At 40.7% G+C, this 19,534-nt stretch overlaps 1 protein-coding gene across 3 annotated transcripts in view; it reads right to left on the bottom strand.

Annotated features, from left to right (window-relative positions):
- LOC124723237 (polycomb protein Scm) overlaps window positions 1-19,534 on the bottom strand; it is a 175,166-nt gene that overhangs the window by 104,748 nt on the left and 50,884 nt on the right. For all 3 annotated transcript variants that reach the window (XM_047248432.1, XM_047248433.1, XM_047248434.1), the window contains exons 4-5: window positions 7,992-8,142; window positions 5,129-5,289 (exon numbers count right to left, since the gene is read on the bottom strand). In XM_047248432.1, the coding sequence (XP_047104388.1) occupies window positions 5,129-5,289; window positions 7,992-8,142 (312 nt within the window). The remainder of the gene's footprint in view (window positions 1-5,128; window positions 5,290-7,991; window positions 8,143-19,534) is intronic.

Genomic DNA, 19,534 nt, shown 5'->3' with positions numbered 1-19,534 from the left:
GGTGATTGAGCCCCTTAGGGAAATAGCAGAAAGGTCGGGGAAGAAGGCTTGCTGGGGAGGTCTCATCCGAGATGTGGAAGAGGCCCTGCCGGCGAGCGGCACTGGGTGCACCCGACTGCAAATTGTTGCTCATGTCGGCACCAATGACTCCTGCCGGCTGGGTTCCGAGGTCATCCTCAGTTCATACAGGCGGTTGACGGAGTTGGTGAAGGCGGAAAGCCTCGCTCGCGGGGTGGAATCTGAGCTAACTATTTGTAGTATCGTTCCCAGAACTGATCGCGGTCCTCTGGTTTGGAGCCGAGTGGAAGGCTTAAACCAGAGGCTCAGACGATTCTGCGGTGATCTGGGGTGCAAATTTCTCGACCTCTGTTATTGGGTGGAGAAATGTAGGGTCCCCCTGAATAGGGTCTGGCGTGCACTACATGCAGGAAGCGGCTACAAGGGTAGCGGATTACACGTGGAGTGCACATGTGGGTTTTTTAGGTTCGAGAATTCCCTCCCTAGGTCCAACAAGACACCACCTGAGACACGACAAGGTACCAGTAGGCAAAATGCAACAGGGAATGACAATATTAATGTGGTAATGGTAAACTGCAGGAGCAACTGTAGAAAGGTCCCAGAACTGCTCTCATTAATAAACGGTCACAATGCCCACATAGTACTAGGGACGGAAAGTTGGCTGAAACCAGTTGTAAACAGTAATGAAATTCTAAACTCAGATTCGAATGTATACCGCACAGACAGGCTGGACAGTGAAGGGGAAGGCATGTTTATAGCGATAAAAAGTGCAATAGCATTGAAGGAAATTGACGGAGATCTGAAATGTGAAATAATTTGGGTGAAGGTCACGGTTAAAGCAGGCTCAAACATGGTAATTGAATGTCTCTATAGGCCCCCTGGCTCAGCAGCTGTTGTGACAGAGCACCTGAAGGAAAATTTGGAAAATATTTTGAGTAAATTTCCCACCCATGTTATAGTTTTGGGTGGAGATTTTAATTTACCAGATATGGACTTGGAGGCTCAAACGTTTATAACAGGTGGCAGGAACAAAGAATCCAGTAAATTTTTTTTTAAGTGCATTATCTGAAAACTACCTTGAGCAGTTAAACAGAGAACTGACTCGTGGCGATAACATATTACCCTTTCTGGTGACAAACAGACCCGAACTATTTGAAACAGTTAACGCAGAACAGGGAATCAGCGATCATAAAGCAGATACAGCATCGGTGATTTCAGCCGTAAATAGAAATATTAAAAAAAAGGTAGGGAGATTTTTCTGTTTAGCAGAAGTGACAAAAAGCAGATTTCAGATTACTTGATGGCTCAACACAAAAGTTTTATCTCAAGTACAGATAGTGTTGAGGATCAGTGGACAAAGTTCAAAACCATCGTACAATATGCATTAGATTAGTATGTGCCCAGCAAGATCGTAAGAGATGGAAAAGAGCCAACGTGGTACAACAACCGAGTTAGAAAACTGCTATGAAAGCAAAGGGAACTTCACACCAAACATAAACATAGCCAAAGCCTTGCAGACGAACAAAAATTACAAGAAGCGAAATGTAGTGTGAGGAGGGCTTTGCGAGTGCGTTCAACGAATTCAAAAGTAAAGTTCTATGTACTGACTTGGCAGAAAATCCTAAGAAATTTTGGTCTTATGTCAAAGCGGTAGGTGGATCAAAACAAAGTGTCCAGACACTCTGTGACCAAAATGGTACTGAAACAGAGGATGACAGACCAAAGGCCAAAATACTAAATGTCTTTTTCAAACGCTGTTTCACAGAGGAAGACTGCACTGTAGTTCCTTCTTTAGATTGTCACACCGATGACAATATGGTAGATATCAAAATAGATGGGAGAGGGATAGAAAAAGAATTAAAATCGCTCAAATGAGGATAGGTCGCTGGACCTGATGGGATACCAGTTCGATTTTACACAGAGTTCAGGAAGGAAATTGCCCCCCTTATTGCAGTGGTGTACTGTAGGTCTCTAGAAGAGCGTAGCATTCCGAAAGATTGGAAAAGGGCACAGGTCATTGCAGTTTTCAAGAAGGGACGTCGAACAGATGTGCAGAACTATAGACCTTTATCTCTAACGTGGATTAGTTGTAGAATTTTGGAACACATATTATGTTCGAGTATAATGACTTTTCTGAAGACTAGAAATCTACTCTGTAGGAATCAGCATGGGCTTTGAAAAAGACGATCCTGTGAAACCCAGCTCGCGCTATTCGTCCACGAGACTCAGAGGGCCACAGACACAGGTTCCCAGGTAGATGCCATGTTTCTTGACTTCCGCAAGGCGTTTGATACAGTTCCCCACAGTCGTTTAATGAACAAAGTAAGAGCATATGGACTATCAGACCAATTGTGTGATTGGATTGAAGAGTTCCTTGATAACAGAACGCAGCATGTCATTCTCAATGGAGAGAAGTCTTCCGAAGTAATAGTGATTTCAGGTGTGCCACAAGGGAGTGTTGTAGGACTGTTGCTATTCACAATATATATAATTGACCTTGTGAATAACATTGGAAGTTCACTGAGGCTTTTTGCGGACGATGCTGTAGTATATCGAGAGGTTGTAACAATGGAAAATTGTATTGAAATGCAGGTGGAACTGCAACGAATTGACACATGGTGCAGGAAATGGCAACTAAATCTCAACGTAGACAAGTGTAATGTGCTGTGAATACATAGAAAGAAAGATCCTTTATCATTTAGCTACAATAGAGCAGGTCAGCAACTGGAAGCAGTTAATTCCATAAATTATCTGGGAGTGGGCATTAGGAGTGATTTAAAATGGAATGACCATATAAAATTAATCGTCGGTAAAGCAGATACCAGACTGAGATTCATTGGAAGAATCCTAAGGAAATGCAGTCCGGAAACAAAGGAAGTAGGTTACAGTACACTTGTTCACCCACTGTTTGAATACTGCTCAACGGTGTAGGATCCATACCAGATAGGGTTGATAGAAGGGATAGAGAAGATCCAATGGAGAGCAGCGCGCTTCGTTACAGGATCATTTAGTAATCACGAAAGCATTACAGAGATGATAGAAGAGTCTGCAAGAGGGACGCTCAGTGGCTCGGTACGGGCTTTTGTTGAAGTTTCGAAAACATACCTCCACCGAGGAGTCAAGCAGTACATTGCTCCCTCCTACGTATATCTTGCGAAGAGACCGTGAGGATAAAATCAGAGAGATTAGAGCCCACACAGAGGCATATCGACACTCTTTCTTTCCACCAACAATACGAGACTGGAGTAGAAGGGGAACCGATAGAGGTACTCAAGGTGTCCTCCGCCGCACATCGTCAGGTGGCTTGCGGAGAATAGATGTAGATGTAGACTACAGTTTTCTATTCTGCTGCTTTCTTTATCTGCTTTTGCATGACTACACTGCTGTGAAGATAAAATGAGAACACTAACATAACAAGGATTTAATGACAAAGAATCCATGCCCACCTTGCAGCTAATCTTCTAGATCCAATAGTACAAGGTAGTAACCTGAAGCCTATCGAGATGCTTAATGCAATAAGCTTTGTTTGTGGCACAGCAAAGAACACTGGACTAAACGTTATTCAACTTAATGAGAACTTGGCTGATTATACGAACAAAGAAAGACTTTGGTCCAGATAATTTGTATGAGAAGGAGTGGGTCCTCAACCTTAGGAAGATAAAAATCATTGTGTAAATCCTATATTGTGGTGGCGAGGTTTAAGAGGAACTTGTGAATTGTCAAAAGTTGCTGTAAAAACTCTGGTCACACCAGTTACATCTCCTGCTGCAGAGTGTTCCTTCAGCACGTCCAATTTATTTCCCCTAATAAGTCTCCCTTAACTCTGAAGCAGCTTTTTCAACTTGGTTACGCAACCACTAAAGGAGCAATGCTGCAAAAAACCTTCAATACCAAACACCAGCTTAATAATTTTAATAAGCACCACTTATCAATTAACCTTTAAAATGTGTAAATGCCTGGGCGTTTATGAATTTTGAGCATTTGCCCAGGCATGTATCCTGGCCATTTGCCACAACTTATAATTGTCCAGGCATTTTACACTACTAAGCAGTACATGTGCAAAGTAGCTGTTTCCCTGGAAGACAATAGATTTGTACCCTCCCACCAGCATGATGAAGGAGGTATCAGGATTCATCAAAGCATGCAACACTCTGCCACCGTGCCAGTGCCCATGGTCATGTGCCCATCTCAGCCAAAGTTGCCTATGGCGTGGTATTAATACTGGCATGTACATGGGTTTTCAGCTGCGGAGGCCCATTGTTAGGAGTGTTTGATGCACTGTGTGTTCAGACAAACTTGTAATCTGCCCATCATTAAAGTCTAATGTTAGTTCCACCACCACAGTCCACCATCTGTTCTGTTTTATCAGTCTGCTCAGCCTACAACATCCAACATCTGCCATGAAGGGTGGCAGCCCAACCCGATGACGTCTGCATGTGGTTTCACTATGTGTTGAAGACATTCACCACAGTACTTCTCGAACACCTGAAAAGTCATTCAGTTTACAAAATGCTCATGCTGAGCCTCCAGGCCAACACATTCTGCCCTTTATCAAACTCAGATAGATTGCGTGTCTTCCTCATTCGACACACAGACACAACACTTACTGATATTACATGCACCGTGCATGTGTCTGACTAGCATTCATTCCTCATCAGGTGATGCTGCTATCACATGGACAGGTTTATATCAACAGTAGGTCAATAGTAATAATGTTCTGGGTGATCAGTGTGTATTTAATCACTTGATTAATTGAGGCACTTCAGGTAATGGTCTCAGACAGTGTAGTAAAATAACAAAGAATTAAGTTTCAGGGAATAAAAGATCTTTATGCAGCCTTGTTATACAATCTCTATTTTGTCACATATTGCGAAGCACTGTGACTGGTGGAACACTAAACAACCGATAAATTTCAACAGTGTATGTGTTTATTAGTGGTTTCACAATGAACAATAGACAAGCTTCAAACAATTCCATTATGCTATCACTTTAGACATTTTGTACTTAGTGCTACAGTCCATCAACTCCAAGATAACTGCAACTTTCACACTCATCTCTATTTACTGTAAGACACTATCATAATGATGATAATTACTCTAAGTACACTAACCTGCTTATAAAATTCTGGAGGAGCTGCGACACTATTTGTTTCTTTAAGATAAGAATCCCAATCAAATGTGCTGTTTGTGGAATCAAGCTGTGATGCTGGAGGCACAGACTGCACAGTAGCCGTGGGAGGCGAATTTATTGTCCGTTGATCAGACCCTGTAACTATAAACAAATTCAAATTGTAATGGCACAGAATGTATGTAACAGGATAAATTTAGTAAGGGACATATCTACAGTAGCAGTGTAAAAATTTGGCGGTCTTCACAAAATACTTTTTCCAAGAAATACCACAGGGTAAGAAGTGAACATGCACAGACTACTGTGATCTAAATGAAAGAGAGAACTACATTAACCCTCTGCAAGCCACCTTCGGTGTGTGGTGGAGGGTACTCTGTGTACCACCGTCACTTTTTCCTCTTATCTTCCACTCATGAATAGTTCGTGAGAAGAGCTATTGCTGGCAAGCCTCTGTGTGACCTTGAATCTCTCTATAAATTTCACCTTCATGGTCTTTTCACTAGATTTACACAGGATGAACCCATACATTAGTTGACTCTTCTACAAATGCACATTCTCAGAACGTAAACAGTCAACAACACTGAGATGCAGAACGTCTCTCTAGCTGCATCAGCCACTGGAGTTGGCTGAGCATCTCTGTTGAGAATGACATGCTGTGTTTTGTTTACTAGGCACTCTTTAATTCAATCACATAGCTGATCTGATATGCCATATGCTTGTACTTTGTTCATTAGGTTGCCAGGTGGCACTGTACTTAACACCTTCTGGAATGCATGGTGTTAATCTGAGCATCTACTGCTTTTTGGGTCTCGTGGACAACCAGAGTGAGCTGGGTTTAACACAATCATTTTCGAGACCCATCTAAATTCCTAAAGAGGAGATTTTTGGTCTCCTGAAATTCCATAAACTGACAAGTTTCTATGGAAACATTGCTAGGATATATGTATGTTTGTCTTTCTCACATCCATTCCTGACCACCCCTCCTTCCTCCTTTTCACTCTGAGTGTAAAAAATATTACCTCATTCAGCATTTGTCCAATTTTCCACATCTTAATTAATTAATATCTCCCCCTCTCTCTTTCTTCCCCTGCCTCCTCCCCCCCCCCCCCCCCCCTCAGCTTTAATTACTGAATGGCATGCTCATTCTTCTCATCTGCACCCAGTAGTGAGCCGAGAATTGTAGACTAGAAGTTGTAGTTTCAATCAGTCTTTGCATGTGTGTCACACAATGAAATGTTCTCTGATGGAAAAAGAGGGCTCATCACCTCCTGCACAAACTCTGTTGCTAATCATACATCCTCATGCCAAACAGAATGTTTTGTTAGAATTTTTTGGCACTTGTGATAACAGAATTTTCTTTGTATACGACGCTACACTTACTCAATGGGAATTCATATAGCCATTGAAATTTTGCATATACAATGTACCTAACAGACTTTGAAGTTTTGAGTGAGTTATGTTGCAGGTACAGATCTTCAGTAGGGAACTTTTTATCAAAACAAATTTGGCATGTACTTCACCATAGGATGACCGTCCATCATTAAAGGGAATGTCACATGGCAAGAACGAACTTCTGAATGGATCCAGTTAATTGAAAAGACTTGCTTTTGGTGAGCAGAGCTGGTTTTTTAAGGACAACCCCACTACCTTGTATTTCCTACTAACTGAGTAAGTTATTATATGACACTATGCCATAATGGTCACCCTAAAATATGAGTAGTCATTATAAAATCTTCTGTATGGAGATAGACTGCAGATTCTGTAACTTCAAATGAAATGATGGCTGACTGTAAACTGAAGTCAGCATTTTATTTATGTTGTTAGAATATCTGTCATGATTTTAAGTGGTCTCCATGAGAGCATTCATTTTGAAATATGATACAGAAGTAGAGATGGAATGGTTTAGTATTCTCCCTTTCATCATAGATTTTGGTCTGTCTCTTATCAGGCTGATAGTAGAATAAAAAATTTTCTACCACAACCTCTTCTTAGTGGTGGGCAGAAGATGAAAGTTTACTGACCAGTGCACCCACAATAGTTCTAAAAAATGCAACACACAGAAAATTGTCTTCATGACTTCTCAGGACATGTACAATCCTTATGTTACATTATACTTTCACTTCAATTTATAAGACTACATAACCTCTCAATATTAATTATCTTGTTTATTACTCCAAATTTATTTTTATATATAGCATGAATAACCACTTACAGTGCATTGCTATATCCTTTTGCTTTCAATTTCCATTATCTTACCAACGGAAAAATTATTTGCTCCAACTCCATCAGCTTTTGACATTCAATTCTGACAGACTCTTTGCATTTTTCTCTGTTATAGTCATTGCCTCTTTATTATTCTCTCTTTGTAACAGGTTTCTAGCTTTGCACAAAGATCACATGGTGATACGCTTCCCTTTCATACAAATCCAACAACCAGCATCCCTCCACACAATTTTTTTGTATTATATAAAGGCATGCATGACACTGCATTATAGTTAGTTTCTGCTTCCGGCTGTACACACTTTTCTCTAAACCTTATGTTAGAAATACCATCAGTTGTTAAAATATTCTGAAACACAACTTCTGCCTCCCAGCATAACAGCAGCAATAGCAACCAGCTACTTTCAACAATAAAGAAAGCATCAGAAAGTCAATACATACAACAAACTGCACTAATTTGAAGAAAGTATGTAAACAGAGAGAGAGAGAGAGAGAGAGAGAGAGAGAGAGAGAGACTGAACTTACTATAACAAAACTGTATATTGTAGGTGATTGATCCAACAGACTAAGATAAAAAGACCAGAACATTTAGTCTATAGTATACTGATTCTCCTGTAATAAATTACCTCTCTTTTGATCTGCTAGCTGAGCAGCTTGCTCCTTCTTTGTGTGCTTGTTAAGACAGAAAGTGCTACAGAAGTCCTTTGTTGGGCCACCCTGTTGCTCAAGCCGAACAGGTGTTCCACGTATAACATTGTCGCACACCAAGCAAGCTCCCTGAAAATGAGGTGAACAGCATGACTAAATTTTTCACAGTTTCAGAAACCTATCATCTTGCGACTTCTCTGTGTGGGTGTGTGTGTCCTCTGAATGATAAAATACACATAGGAGAGAAAAATGTAACTGTACTCAATGTTGCTGAACTCATTAATGGCCTTGGAAGTGTGCAGTACATTCAAAGCTGTAATTATGACAATGGTGGAACTGCAGCAGATTTGCTTTTATGGAAGTTCCTGATCAGTTTAATTTGGGAAGTGTACCATCTTGTTACAATACTACACTGAAGAGCCAAAGAAACTAGTACACCTGCCTAATATCGCGTAGGGTCCCTGACGGCACGCACAAGTGCTGCAACACAAACGTGGCACAGACTTGACTAATGTCTGAAGTAGTGCTGGAAGGAACTGATACCATGAATCCTGCAGAGCAGTCCATAAATTTGTAAGTGTATGAGGGGGTGGAGATCTCTTCTGAACAGCATGTTGCAAGGCATCACATATATGCTCAATAATGTTCAAGAGTGTTCCTGGAGCCAGTCTGTAGCAATTCTGGACATGTAGGGTGTTGCAATGTCCTACTGGAATTGCCCAAGTCTGTCGGAATGCACAACGGTCATGAATGGATGCAAGTTATCAGACAGGATGGTTACGTATGTGTCACCTGTCAGAGTCATATCTAGATGTATCAGGGATACCATACCACTCTAACTGCACATGCCCCATATCATAACAGAGCCTCTGCCAGCTTGAACAGTCCCCTGCTGACATCCAGGGTCCAGGGATTCATGAGGGTGTCTCCATACCCGTACATATCCCTCTGCTTGATACAATTTGAAAGGAGACTCGTCCTACCAGGCAACATGTCTCCAATCATCAACAGTCCAATATCAATGTTGACAGGCCCAGGTGAGGCATAAAGCTTTGTGTTCTGCAGTCATCAAGGATACATCAGTTGGCCTTCGGCTCCGAAAGCCCTATCGACGTTGATGGCCTAGCATTGAAATCTGCAGCAATTTGCAGAAAGGTTGAACATCTGTCACACTGAACTATTCTCTTCAGTCATCGCTGGTCCCATTATTGCAGGATTTTTTTCCAGCTACAGCGATGAAATGGTCACATGGGAAAATCCCCACTTCTTCGCTACCTCAGAGATGCTGTGTCCTACCGCTCATGAGCTGACTGTAACACCATGTTCAAACTCACTTAAATCTTGACAACCTGCCACTGTAGCAGCAGTAACCTCTGTAACAACTGTGCCAGACACTTGTTGTCTTATATAGGCATTGCTGACTGCAGCACTGTATTCTGCCTGTTTACATATCCCTGTATTTGAATAAGCATGCCTATACCAGTTCCTTTGGCACTTTAGGTTATATCAGTGCTTAAAAGCCTTCAACACATTTAAGTAGCTGACAGGTATTCAACAAGAAGTCTACAATTATATTATATCAACAGCATATATAGCAAATACCTGAATTCAAATGTACATTTATTATGTACTAACCAAACAGAAAGTGAAGAAGGGTAGCACACATCTGTTACAAGTTACAGTAGTTGCAACTGTTAGGTGGTAGCATACTTCAGTCCCCCGTAAATTAAAAATACTGTGTGTGTTTGTCCATTTTCAAAAACTACCTTATAAGTTATAGCCAGAATTTACGTTACACTATTCAGACCATAACAACATAGGAGGAAATTCAGAGTATGTCAGTCTCAAGAGTCTCACTATACTACAGTAACAGAAGTTACAAAACACCACCAAAGTTGTTGTGAAAATGTCCCACAGCCTCCACCTGTCCCCATCCCGCCTTATAAGATATCACATACGTATCATTTTTGTTCTATGTCTGGCTGCTAGAGTGAAGTTTCTAACGCTATCATTTTCATTACATGTTCAATTCAGATTTCTACAAGTTACTGAATTTGATACTTCTACCTGAAGTCTTTGTATGAAAACCAATGGGATTCATTCCCACATATTTCCATTGTGCTACAAATAAGTAATTGTTTCTCAACATTATCTTATGTTAGAAGAATGCAAGGAGTTATTTTTATGTTACTTGTAAAATAACTGTAACTATTACTACTACTTTTACTGCTGATAAATATAACTGCTGTTTTAACTTTGTATTCAAAGAAGGATACGAGTTCATCGGCAGTGCCCATAGTTGATAAGTAATGTATTCAAAGAGTTAGAGAGTACGTGTTGCCACTGTTGATATAGTGCGAGAAAAACAAGAGAGCACACTCAGTTGCACAAAATCCTGCTAAGAACTACATTAAAAAACACAAAAATAACTGACTTTCAACAATGCTGTTTGTAGCTGTGAGCAACACAAAGTTTAAAGAGGTAAGTATAACATCAACATTTTTGTCACCTGTCTGTGCCCATATGATTGAGAATTGAAATTGAAGCACTTATTATAATTCCTGAAGTAAAAATGTCTCAAGTACCTATGGGACTGTACATCCGGAGAACTACATCAATCTGTATTAAAATCAGATCATAAAGACAAGTGGAGAGCACAGTATGACTCAAGCAAGCACTGAGGGTTGGGTTGGGGGGAAAGAGACCAAACAGCGAGGTCATCGGTCTCATCGGATTAGGGGAGGATGGGGAAGGAAGTCGGCCGTGTCGTTTCAAAGGAACCTTCCCAGCATTTGCCTGGAGCGATTTAGGGAAATCACGGAAAACCTAAATCAGGGTGGCCAGACGCGGGATTGAACCGTTGTCCTCCCGAATGCAAGTCCAGTATGCTAACCACTGCGCCACCTCGCTCGGTAAGCAAACACTGAAACGCAGAGTGAAACATATTCTTCTTTCAATATAGTGATATTCAAAGAGTGCTACCTGCAACGAATTATATAAGAATCTGATAACTTATCAGCTGTATTCTTCACATTTACAAAGGAAAAATAAAACAAAACTAACAGCAGATTTTTTTCCATGGCTGGAAACCTAAAGTTCAAGCAAATGCACATTGCCTTATGTGGTGTGTTGACCATCATAGTGTAACAGTTATCATCACTAGCTGGCAATGTGCAGGTCACTGGTTTGAGTATCACATCCTGCAATTCCTTATCATCCAACATTAGTGATTTCTGGGAGGTTCTGGTACCAATTTATGGAATACTGGAATTTGTTAGAGCATTCAGACCATGTCTATGTAGGAGCACTGTCTGCCTTGACATGCATTTCCATTCCACGTGTAGTTTTGTGTGTGCTCAATAAACATGTTTTCAGTGTGAAATGTCAGTTCTTGTTTACACCACTGCTATAGTAACTGATACTCTATTCCAGATTCACTGTGCCACAGTTTGGTGGAGAAGCTGAGTATCATAGACAATGACAGGGCCAGCAGCAATCTGCGGCTGTCTGTTGACGGTGCTGTCGGATATGGGAAGGTGTCGTCATCGAGCGACTGTAGGAGGATATGAGATGACTTAGGCAAAATTTCTAGTTGGTATGATGAATGGTCGCTTGCTCTAAATGTAGAAAAATGTAAGTAAATGCAGATGAGTAGGAAAAACAAGCCTGCAATGTTCAAATACAGTATTGATTAAATACCTGAGCATAACATTGCAGAAGATACAAAATGGAGTGAGCGTGTGAGGAAGGATAGAAGTAAAGTTGAATGCTTGACTTTGGTTTGTTGGGCAAATTTTAGGAAGGTGTGGTTCATTTGTAAAGGAGACCATGTATAGGACACTAATGGGACCCATTCTCGAGTACTGCCCGAGTGTCTGGGATCTCCACCAGGTCATATTAAAGGAAGACGTCGAAGAAATTCAGAAACATGCTGCTAGATCTGTTACTGATAGCTTTCATCATCATGTGAGCATTACAAAGATGTCTTGTGAACTCAAACGGGAATCCCTGGAGGGAAGACAAAGTTATTTTCGTAGACCACTATTGAGAAAATTTTGAGAACCACCATTTGGAACTGACTGCGGAATGGTTCTACTGCCACCGGCATACATTTTGCGTAAGGTCCATGAAGATAGAGAGAAATTAGGGCTTGTAAAGAGGCATACTCATTTTTCTCTTGCTCTATCTGCAAGTGGAACAGGAAAGACAATGATTAGTAGTGGTACAAGGTACCCCTCTGCCAAGCACCACGCAGTGGCTCACGGAGTATAAGGGTGAGCAAAAACCGATGCTTCAGGACTAGGAACTACAGTACTTCATTCCTCCTACAGTCCGCACTGCTACCGTAACAATGAATATGAAAGAATTGATGAGACAGATACACATCACGCCAGGACACGGTGAAGTGGCTACAGGGATTTGAACGTGCTGCCTAATACAACAGGTGGGTTGTATGATATGTCTTGTCAATTGCCAGTGTTTACTTTTGCTTGGATGGTACAGTACAGCAGTGGCTTTAAGACAACAAGCAATAAGGAAATGCTGAAGAGTTGGGGCAAATTTCAGGTGGGGCGATAATGGTGGTAACCAGCAGCATGTCTGATTTGCTGAAGAACATAGCCCAACAGCAGGGAAAAAAGTGTATTTAACACTGTGTTACACAGTGAACTCAAACCTAATGGTAAAGTATAACACCTAATGATGGGTGTGACACAGGACATCTACCATGTGCTTCATTGAAGGATGTATCTATACAGAGAGGACTTCATAAAGAGGTGTCAGCACAATGAGACAATGCACAAGACAAAGAGTGGATAGAAAGACATTCTCCACACTTGTGAATGTCATATTGATAGCAGTCAAAGAAGACCATTAGGACCTCTCGTCACTAATGCAGCAGATAGCAATAGAGGAGATATGATGTTTTACGGTGTCTGTTAATGATGAACACTGACTGTCATAAGTAGCAGCACCTAATAGTGATCCCAGCAAGATGGAGATAGCCTCACTAAGTTAAGAAGAGATTAGTCGATCACTGGCAAAGAAAACGAAAATTGGAGGCGAAAAACCTGACGTATGCTGCAGCTATCAGACAATATCGAAGGTTCTCAATCATACTGGTACAGCTTGCTTCCTCAGCAATTTGCTCACCTCACAGAAAGATGGACATCTGGAGAACAGGAGACATTGTGCCAATGTTTCCACTGTGGATACCCTAGGCAGGCTGTATGCTACAATAAAGAAAGGGGAAAAGCATTCAACAACTATTAAGCAACAAGACACCAAACAGGGCAGTTATATGCATACAACAGCTGATGATTACAGCCAATCTGCAAGACAAAGATCATTTCCATTCCCTGGTCAAGATTGCTCTCCAACTCTTTGCAGCTATTCTGTGTCACCATGTAGAGTTTCTAGCTACAAAACTCAGGGAAAAAGTAAATGACGTGAGCACCTATGGAGGTGAGGCCACAATAGATAAAAATACTGTGTGGACAATAGTGGTCATGGTATCATCAAATCACATCATCATCATCATCATCATCAATGATGAACATATACAGGCCCAAGTCTAATCTTGATGGAACATTTTCTGTTATACTGAGTATTTATCATTGTCAGCTGAAGGACTCTGTGTTCTAATATACAAAGGCCGTCACGCTGAAGGTTCTTAGAGGAAAATACGTTCAGCTGACAGGGAACAGTAATGTGAGAATAATTATACATGGTAGGCCACAACCATTCGAACTGGATATTTTATCATAATGCAACCATAAGTTTTTCTTGGACAGGACTTCTTGCAGATTTCATGAGCAGTCATAGACTTTCGAAGATTGGAGCTCCAGAGAGACGAAGCTGGACAACAATTGCTATGGGGGATTGCCTGTCATTGGAGACACACCAATTCTATCAATGAGATGAGTTCTAGTCAACAGTGTGGATGCTCAGTGATGATCATAGCTCTCACTAGTGGAAAAGTTCAACTCTGGGTGCCCAACTGCCATGAACAGCTGCAACTCATTCCTAAGGTTAAGCTAACATGGACAACTGAACAGGTCCAGGAAGGACAGCTCAGTGTCACTGATAAAGGATCATAACATGTTGGCCATTATTATCAACTACCCACTGGATGATTTACTATACAGTCAGAAAGTGAAACATTCTTTATCAATTTTCAGGTGCATTCAAGATCAGAGTGGAGGCAAGGCCCAAGTTAAGCTCCATATCAACCCCGTGGATCATCCTGCCCCCCCCCCCCCCCACCTTTCCCCTTTCCCAATCAGTCAGCACTTATATGTCTCCAGCTGAACAATAGATAGAGCAGAAGTCAGCAGTGTAACTGCTGTGAGATGACACCATACAGTTGCCAGAGTGTCCTTGGTCCTATTGTCCTCATGAAGAAGATACAAGGAACATGGCATTTCTGCATAAATTATTAGTGGCTGAACAAATTCTCTAAAAGGATGTATGCCCACCAGCATGAAATGATAACACCTTGGACTGTCTGGAGGAAGTGAAGTTTTTCTCCAGTATGGGAATGCAGACTGTCTGCTAGGAGATCAATGTTGATGAGGCTGACCAGGAAAAAGACTGCTTCATAATACCTAATGGACTCTATTAGTTCAAAGTTATGCAGCTTGGTCTATTCAACACTCCAGCCACCTCAGAACAAATGACAGACAACCTGCTTTGGCATCTTAATTTTTTCCTATCTGAATAACATTACTGTTTTCTCAAACACATTTGAAGAGCATTTAAATCACTTGACAACTCTCCGGAAGTGTGTCCACAGTCCAGGTATTTGCTGAATCCTCTTTGGCACACTTGTGGTGAAAGGCTTCCTTCGAATCTGCTCCTACAAAAATGTTTTATAAAGGATTTCAGTTGTAAAATAAGGCCAGTACAAGAACTGCTGCTGTGAGAAGTCAAATTTTCTAGAGGGCAGGAGCATGACAGATCTTTCTATATCCTTAAGGAGACGCTCACAGCATCACCAATTCTGGAAATGTTTGATGAGAGTACCGAGATGGAACTACACACAGAAGCCAGTGGTTACGGGATAAACACAGCTCTATAGAAATCTTGAAAGGCACTGGAAGGGTGAGTGCCTACACTTTCAGAGTAATACCAAAGTCCAAGGCAAATTACTGTATGAGAAAGTGTGTCTTTCAATTGTTTTGAGCAATCAGTAATTTCTGGCCCTATTTATATGGTAGGTCATTCATTCACTGTTGTAACTGACCATCATTCATTACGTTGACTGATCAACTTGAAGGATCCATTAGAAAGATTAGAAAAATGGATACTGAAGTTTCATGAATATGACATTACAGTAACACAAAAATAGATGCAAAAATAAGGATGATGACTCTCCTTTGTGGAACCCACTGGAAATACATTACAGCACTGGTGATATCCCAGTAATCAATGCGCTAATTAATACTGCATATGAACAATACTGAGCACTACTGAATACCACAGAGGCTTTTGAGAAGAAAGACTCTGTCAAAGGAGATACCAGACCAATTGATGGAACATTGTATACAACACATTACAACCCGATGGGACAAAAATTGTTGCTCATCATGCCACCTCATTTACAAACAGCCATACTGAACAATTTTCATGACACTCTGACATCACCTCATGTTGAATTTGCAAAGATAGTATATAATTAGCCAGAGCTCTGGTGATCTCTCAGACATTATGTAAGCCACTATAAGGAATGCTAATGCGCCTCAATTACTTCCCTGAACATTTAGTACCATTTTATCGTTCAGTTGCTCCATTTCACTGTAGTGGAAGTGACCTCATTGGAAGGCTGTCACAGTCAACAAATTGGAAGGGTAATAATGTGCACTGACTAATCTACCTGGTATGCTGTCACCAAGACCTCACTCACTGTGGAAGCTCTGTGAGATCTTATAGAGGAATTAATTTTGAAGCACCATGTGTAATGATCTTTGATCATGAATGAGTTCCAATTGAGGCTGGTGTCAGAGGTAATTCCTTGAAGGATTTTCATCACGTGATGACAACTAGGGAACAACCATGGATCAATGGCCTCATGTAACATTTTATTAGGATAACAACAGGTATGCTCTTATTGTAGGTTGATGCTGAACAGAAGGCCTGGGATACAATACTACCTGTCATAACATTCACGAAGAACACAGTAAAGCAAAACACTACATGAATCACATTATTTTGCCTGATATAAAGACAAAATGCTGGAAAAACAATGGATGCTTTGTTTATGTTTCAACAGAACAAAATTTAAGATGACTTCACCAAAAACTTTATCATCAAACATGAAGAAAGAAGACAGCTGTAATGCATACAGTACTCTAACGCTATGAGGATCATGTTATACCATCAAGCACTGATCTGTAATCTTCAAGCCATGTCACCTAATATGGTTTTTTTCATGTGGGAACATGAGGATCCACCAATGCCTACATATGATAAGATCACTGACTAGATCAATATCCATGAAGCTAGTCCACTTAACCCACAGGTCACAATTTTGGGGGAGGGGGGGGGGGGGGAGCAAAGCTGCATTCTGTACATCGTTCATGATGGTATGGTGGTTACAATCAGTGTGTTGCAATGTGCAACTCACTGGTTTGAGTCCTGCCTCCTGTCATTATTTATCATTTAACACTTGTGGTTTCTGGAAGGTTAAGGGACTTATTTTCAGAATGATGGAATTTGTTAGAACACTCTGTGTGTATTAGGAGGACAGACCTCTAAGGCCGACAGTTCAATTCTGTGTTTGCTAAAATACAGTTTCAGTGATTGATGTTGACCCTGCTCTTACAATTGGTACTTGATTCCATATTCAATGTGCCAATATAATTGCACACACAAATGTTAGCATTCTACAGTGTGCTGGAAGACAACAAATGTGACATGAGTAAGAATGAGTAAGTTTACAACATGACTTTGTGTCTCAGGCAATGAAAACATACAAAAACTTGGAAAGGTAATTTTTTAATGTAAAACACAAGGATAGTTTGGTCACAAAACAAAGACAAACTAATAACAAAAGTCAGTGGTGATCAGATAAACTAAAAATTACATTCAGCATGCAAAATACACTGCATCTTCAACTGGTCTGTATGCAAACAGACAGGCATTTTTGAAACTCTTGCTATCAAAAGGAAAATTCAACCTGATCATAATGATGAATGTAGAGGTGGAAAACTGTGGACACACTGAAAATAACATTTACTAGTTCTTTCTAATCCTCATATGCAGTCCCACAGGCTGATCTCTTGTGTGATGCTTTTGAAATGCTGATGAATGAATAAATCAGTTTGCGATTTACTCACTGAATGATCAGCAAACCCAGTCTCTAGGGTCCAACAATGGTCCTATTGAACATATGGCCTCATTTTCCTGAAAGTTTGTTCCACAAGTAGTAGTCAATAATGCAGTAATGGGGTGAAAAAGAATGTGTTGAGTAAAATGCACTTTATAGTAACACTACATCTGAGTAAATACTCTGCAAGCCACCATATGGTGTACAACAGAGGCAACCATTTCCTTTCCTCTTCCAATCGCAAATGGAGTGAGAGAGAAATGGCTATCTATATTCCTCTGTGCAAGCCCTAATTTATTTGTCTTCACATTCATTGTATGACATTTACATTAGCAGCAGTAGAAACGTTCTGCAGTCAGTTGCAAATGCTAGTTCCTCAAACCTACTCAATAGAGGTTCACACCAAGAATGTCATCTTCCCTCCAGGGATTCCCATTTGAGTTCACAAAGCATCTCCATAATACCTGCATGTTGATCAAACCTACCAGTAACAAATTTAGCAGTATGAATCTTAATTTTTTTTGATGTCATTCTTTAATCTGACCTGGTAGGAATCCCAACAATTAAGTAGTACTTGAGGATGGGTTGCACTAGTGTCCTACATGTGGTGTCCTTTGTAGATAACCGACACTATCCTAAAACTCTCCCAATAAACTGAAGCCCACCTTTCGCCTTCCCTACTATTGTCCTTACATGCTAGTTTTTCATATCACTTTGCTTTGTTACACCTAGAAATTTAATCAACATGACTGTGTCACGCAGCACACAACTAATATGTAATCCAACATTACAGGATTGCTTTTTCTACGCATCAGCATTAGCTTTTTTGCCACCCATCGCACCAAATAGAAATTCTGTCTAAGTCATCCTGTATCCTTTTACAGTCACTCAACAGCAATACTTTCCTGTGGTCACAGATAGCTGCTCACCCAACCCATCCAGTCATTTTCTAAAGATAGTGAACAAGAGTGGCTGTATCACACTTCTATGGGGCACTCCTGATGATACCCTGGTCTTTGATAAACACTTTCCATAAAGGCCAACATATTGGGTTCTATTATTTATGCAGTCTTTGAGCCAATCACATACCTGGGAACCTATTCTGTATGCTCGGACCTTTGTTAATAGTTTGCAGTGGGGCACTGTGTCAACTACTTACTGGAAATCTAGGAATATGGAATTGGCCAGTTGCCCTTCATCCATGGTTCACAGGATATTGTGCAAGAAACAGGCAAACTGAGTTTTGCAAGTGATGCTTTCTAAATTCATGCCGATTTGTGGACAGATTGTGTGTGTCAAGGAAATTTATAATATTCAACCTTAGAATATGCTTAAGATTTCTCCAGTAAACTGATGTCAAGAATATGGGTCTGTAATTTTGAGGATCCATTCTTCTACCCCTCTTATATACATGCGTCACCCATGTTTCTTTCCACTCACTTGATACTTGATAACTTGCATTGTGTAACAGATTCATGATCAATGCAATCTAAGTAAGGTGCCAAGGCTGTACAGTACTCTCTGTGAAACCGAACTGCAATTTCATCTGGACAACTAATTTGTCTCCAGCTCTTTCAGTTGTTTCTCAGTTCTCACGATGCCATTTCTATGTCTTCCAGATGGGAGTCAGTCTGATAGTCAAATGATGGTATGTCTGTACAATCCTCCTGCATGAATCATTTTTCAAATAAGAAATTTAAAACTTCAGCTTTCATTTTGCTGTCTTCTACTGGTTAACTAGTAACTGGATACAAATATTCACCCCGAACCTAGTGATTTTATGTAGGACCAGAATTCTCTCGGCAATACCTTTTGTTAAGGTATGTGATAAGAGGTTACAGTACACCTCGCAAATAAATCATTTTAGAGACACACAAATTTCTACTAACTTTTGCCTGTAGACATTTCCACAGTGTTGTTTCTCCCGTGAGTGCAACAATCTATGCTTCCTCAACATTTTCCAAATTTTATTGCCGGCCGGTGTGGCCGAGTGGTTCTAGGTGCTTCAGTCTGGAACCGCACAACAGCTACGGTTGCATATCCGAATCCTCCCTCGGGCATGGATGTGTGTGATGTCCTTAGGTTAGTTAGGTTTACGTAGTTCCAAGTTCTAGGGGGCTGATGACCTCTGATGTTAAGTCTCATAGTGCTCAGAGCCATTTGAGCCAAATTTTATTACTGGACCTAGTTAAACCA

The sequence above is a fragment of the Schistocerca piceifrons genome, chromosome X, assembly GCF_021461385.2.
Source record: "Schistocerca piceifrons isolate TAMUIC-IGC-003096 chromosome X, iqSchPice1.1, whole genome shotgun sequence".
In the NCBI taxonomy this organism is placed as follows: domain Eukaryota; kingdom Metazoa; phylum Arthropoda; class Insecta; order Orthoptera; family Acrididae; genus Schistocerca; species Schistocerca piceifrons.
This window is presented reverse-complemented; position numbering and strand designations above follow the sequence as displayed.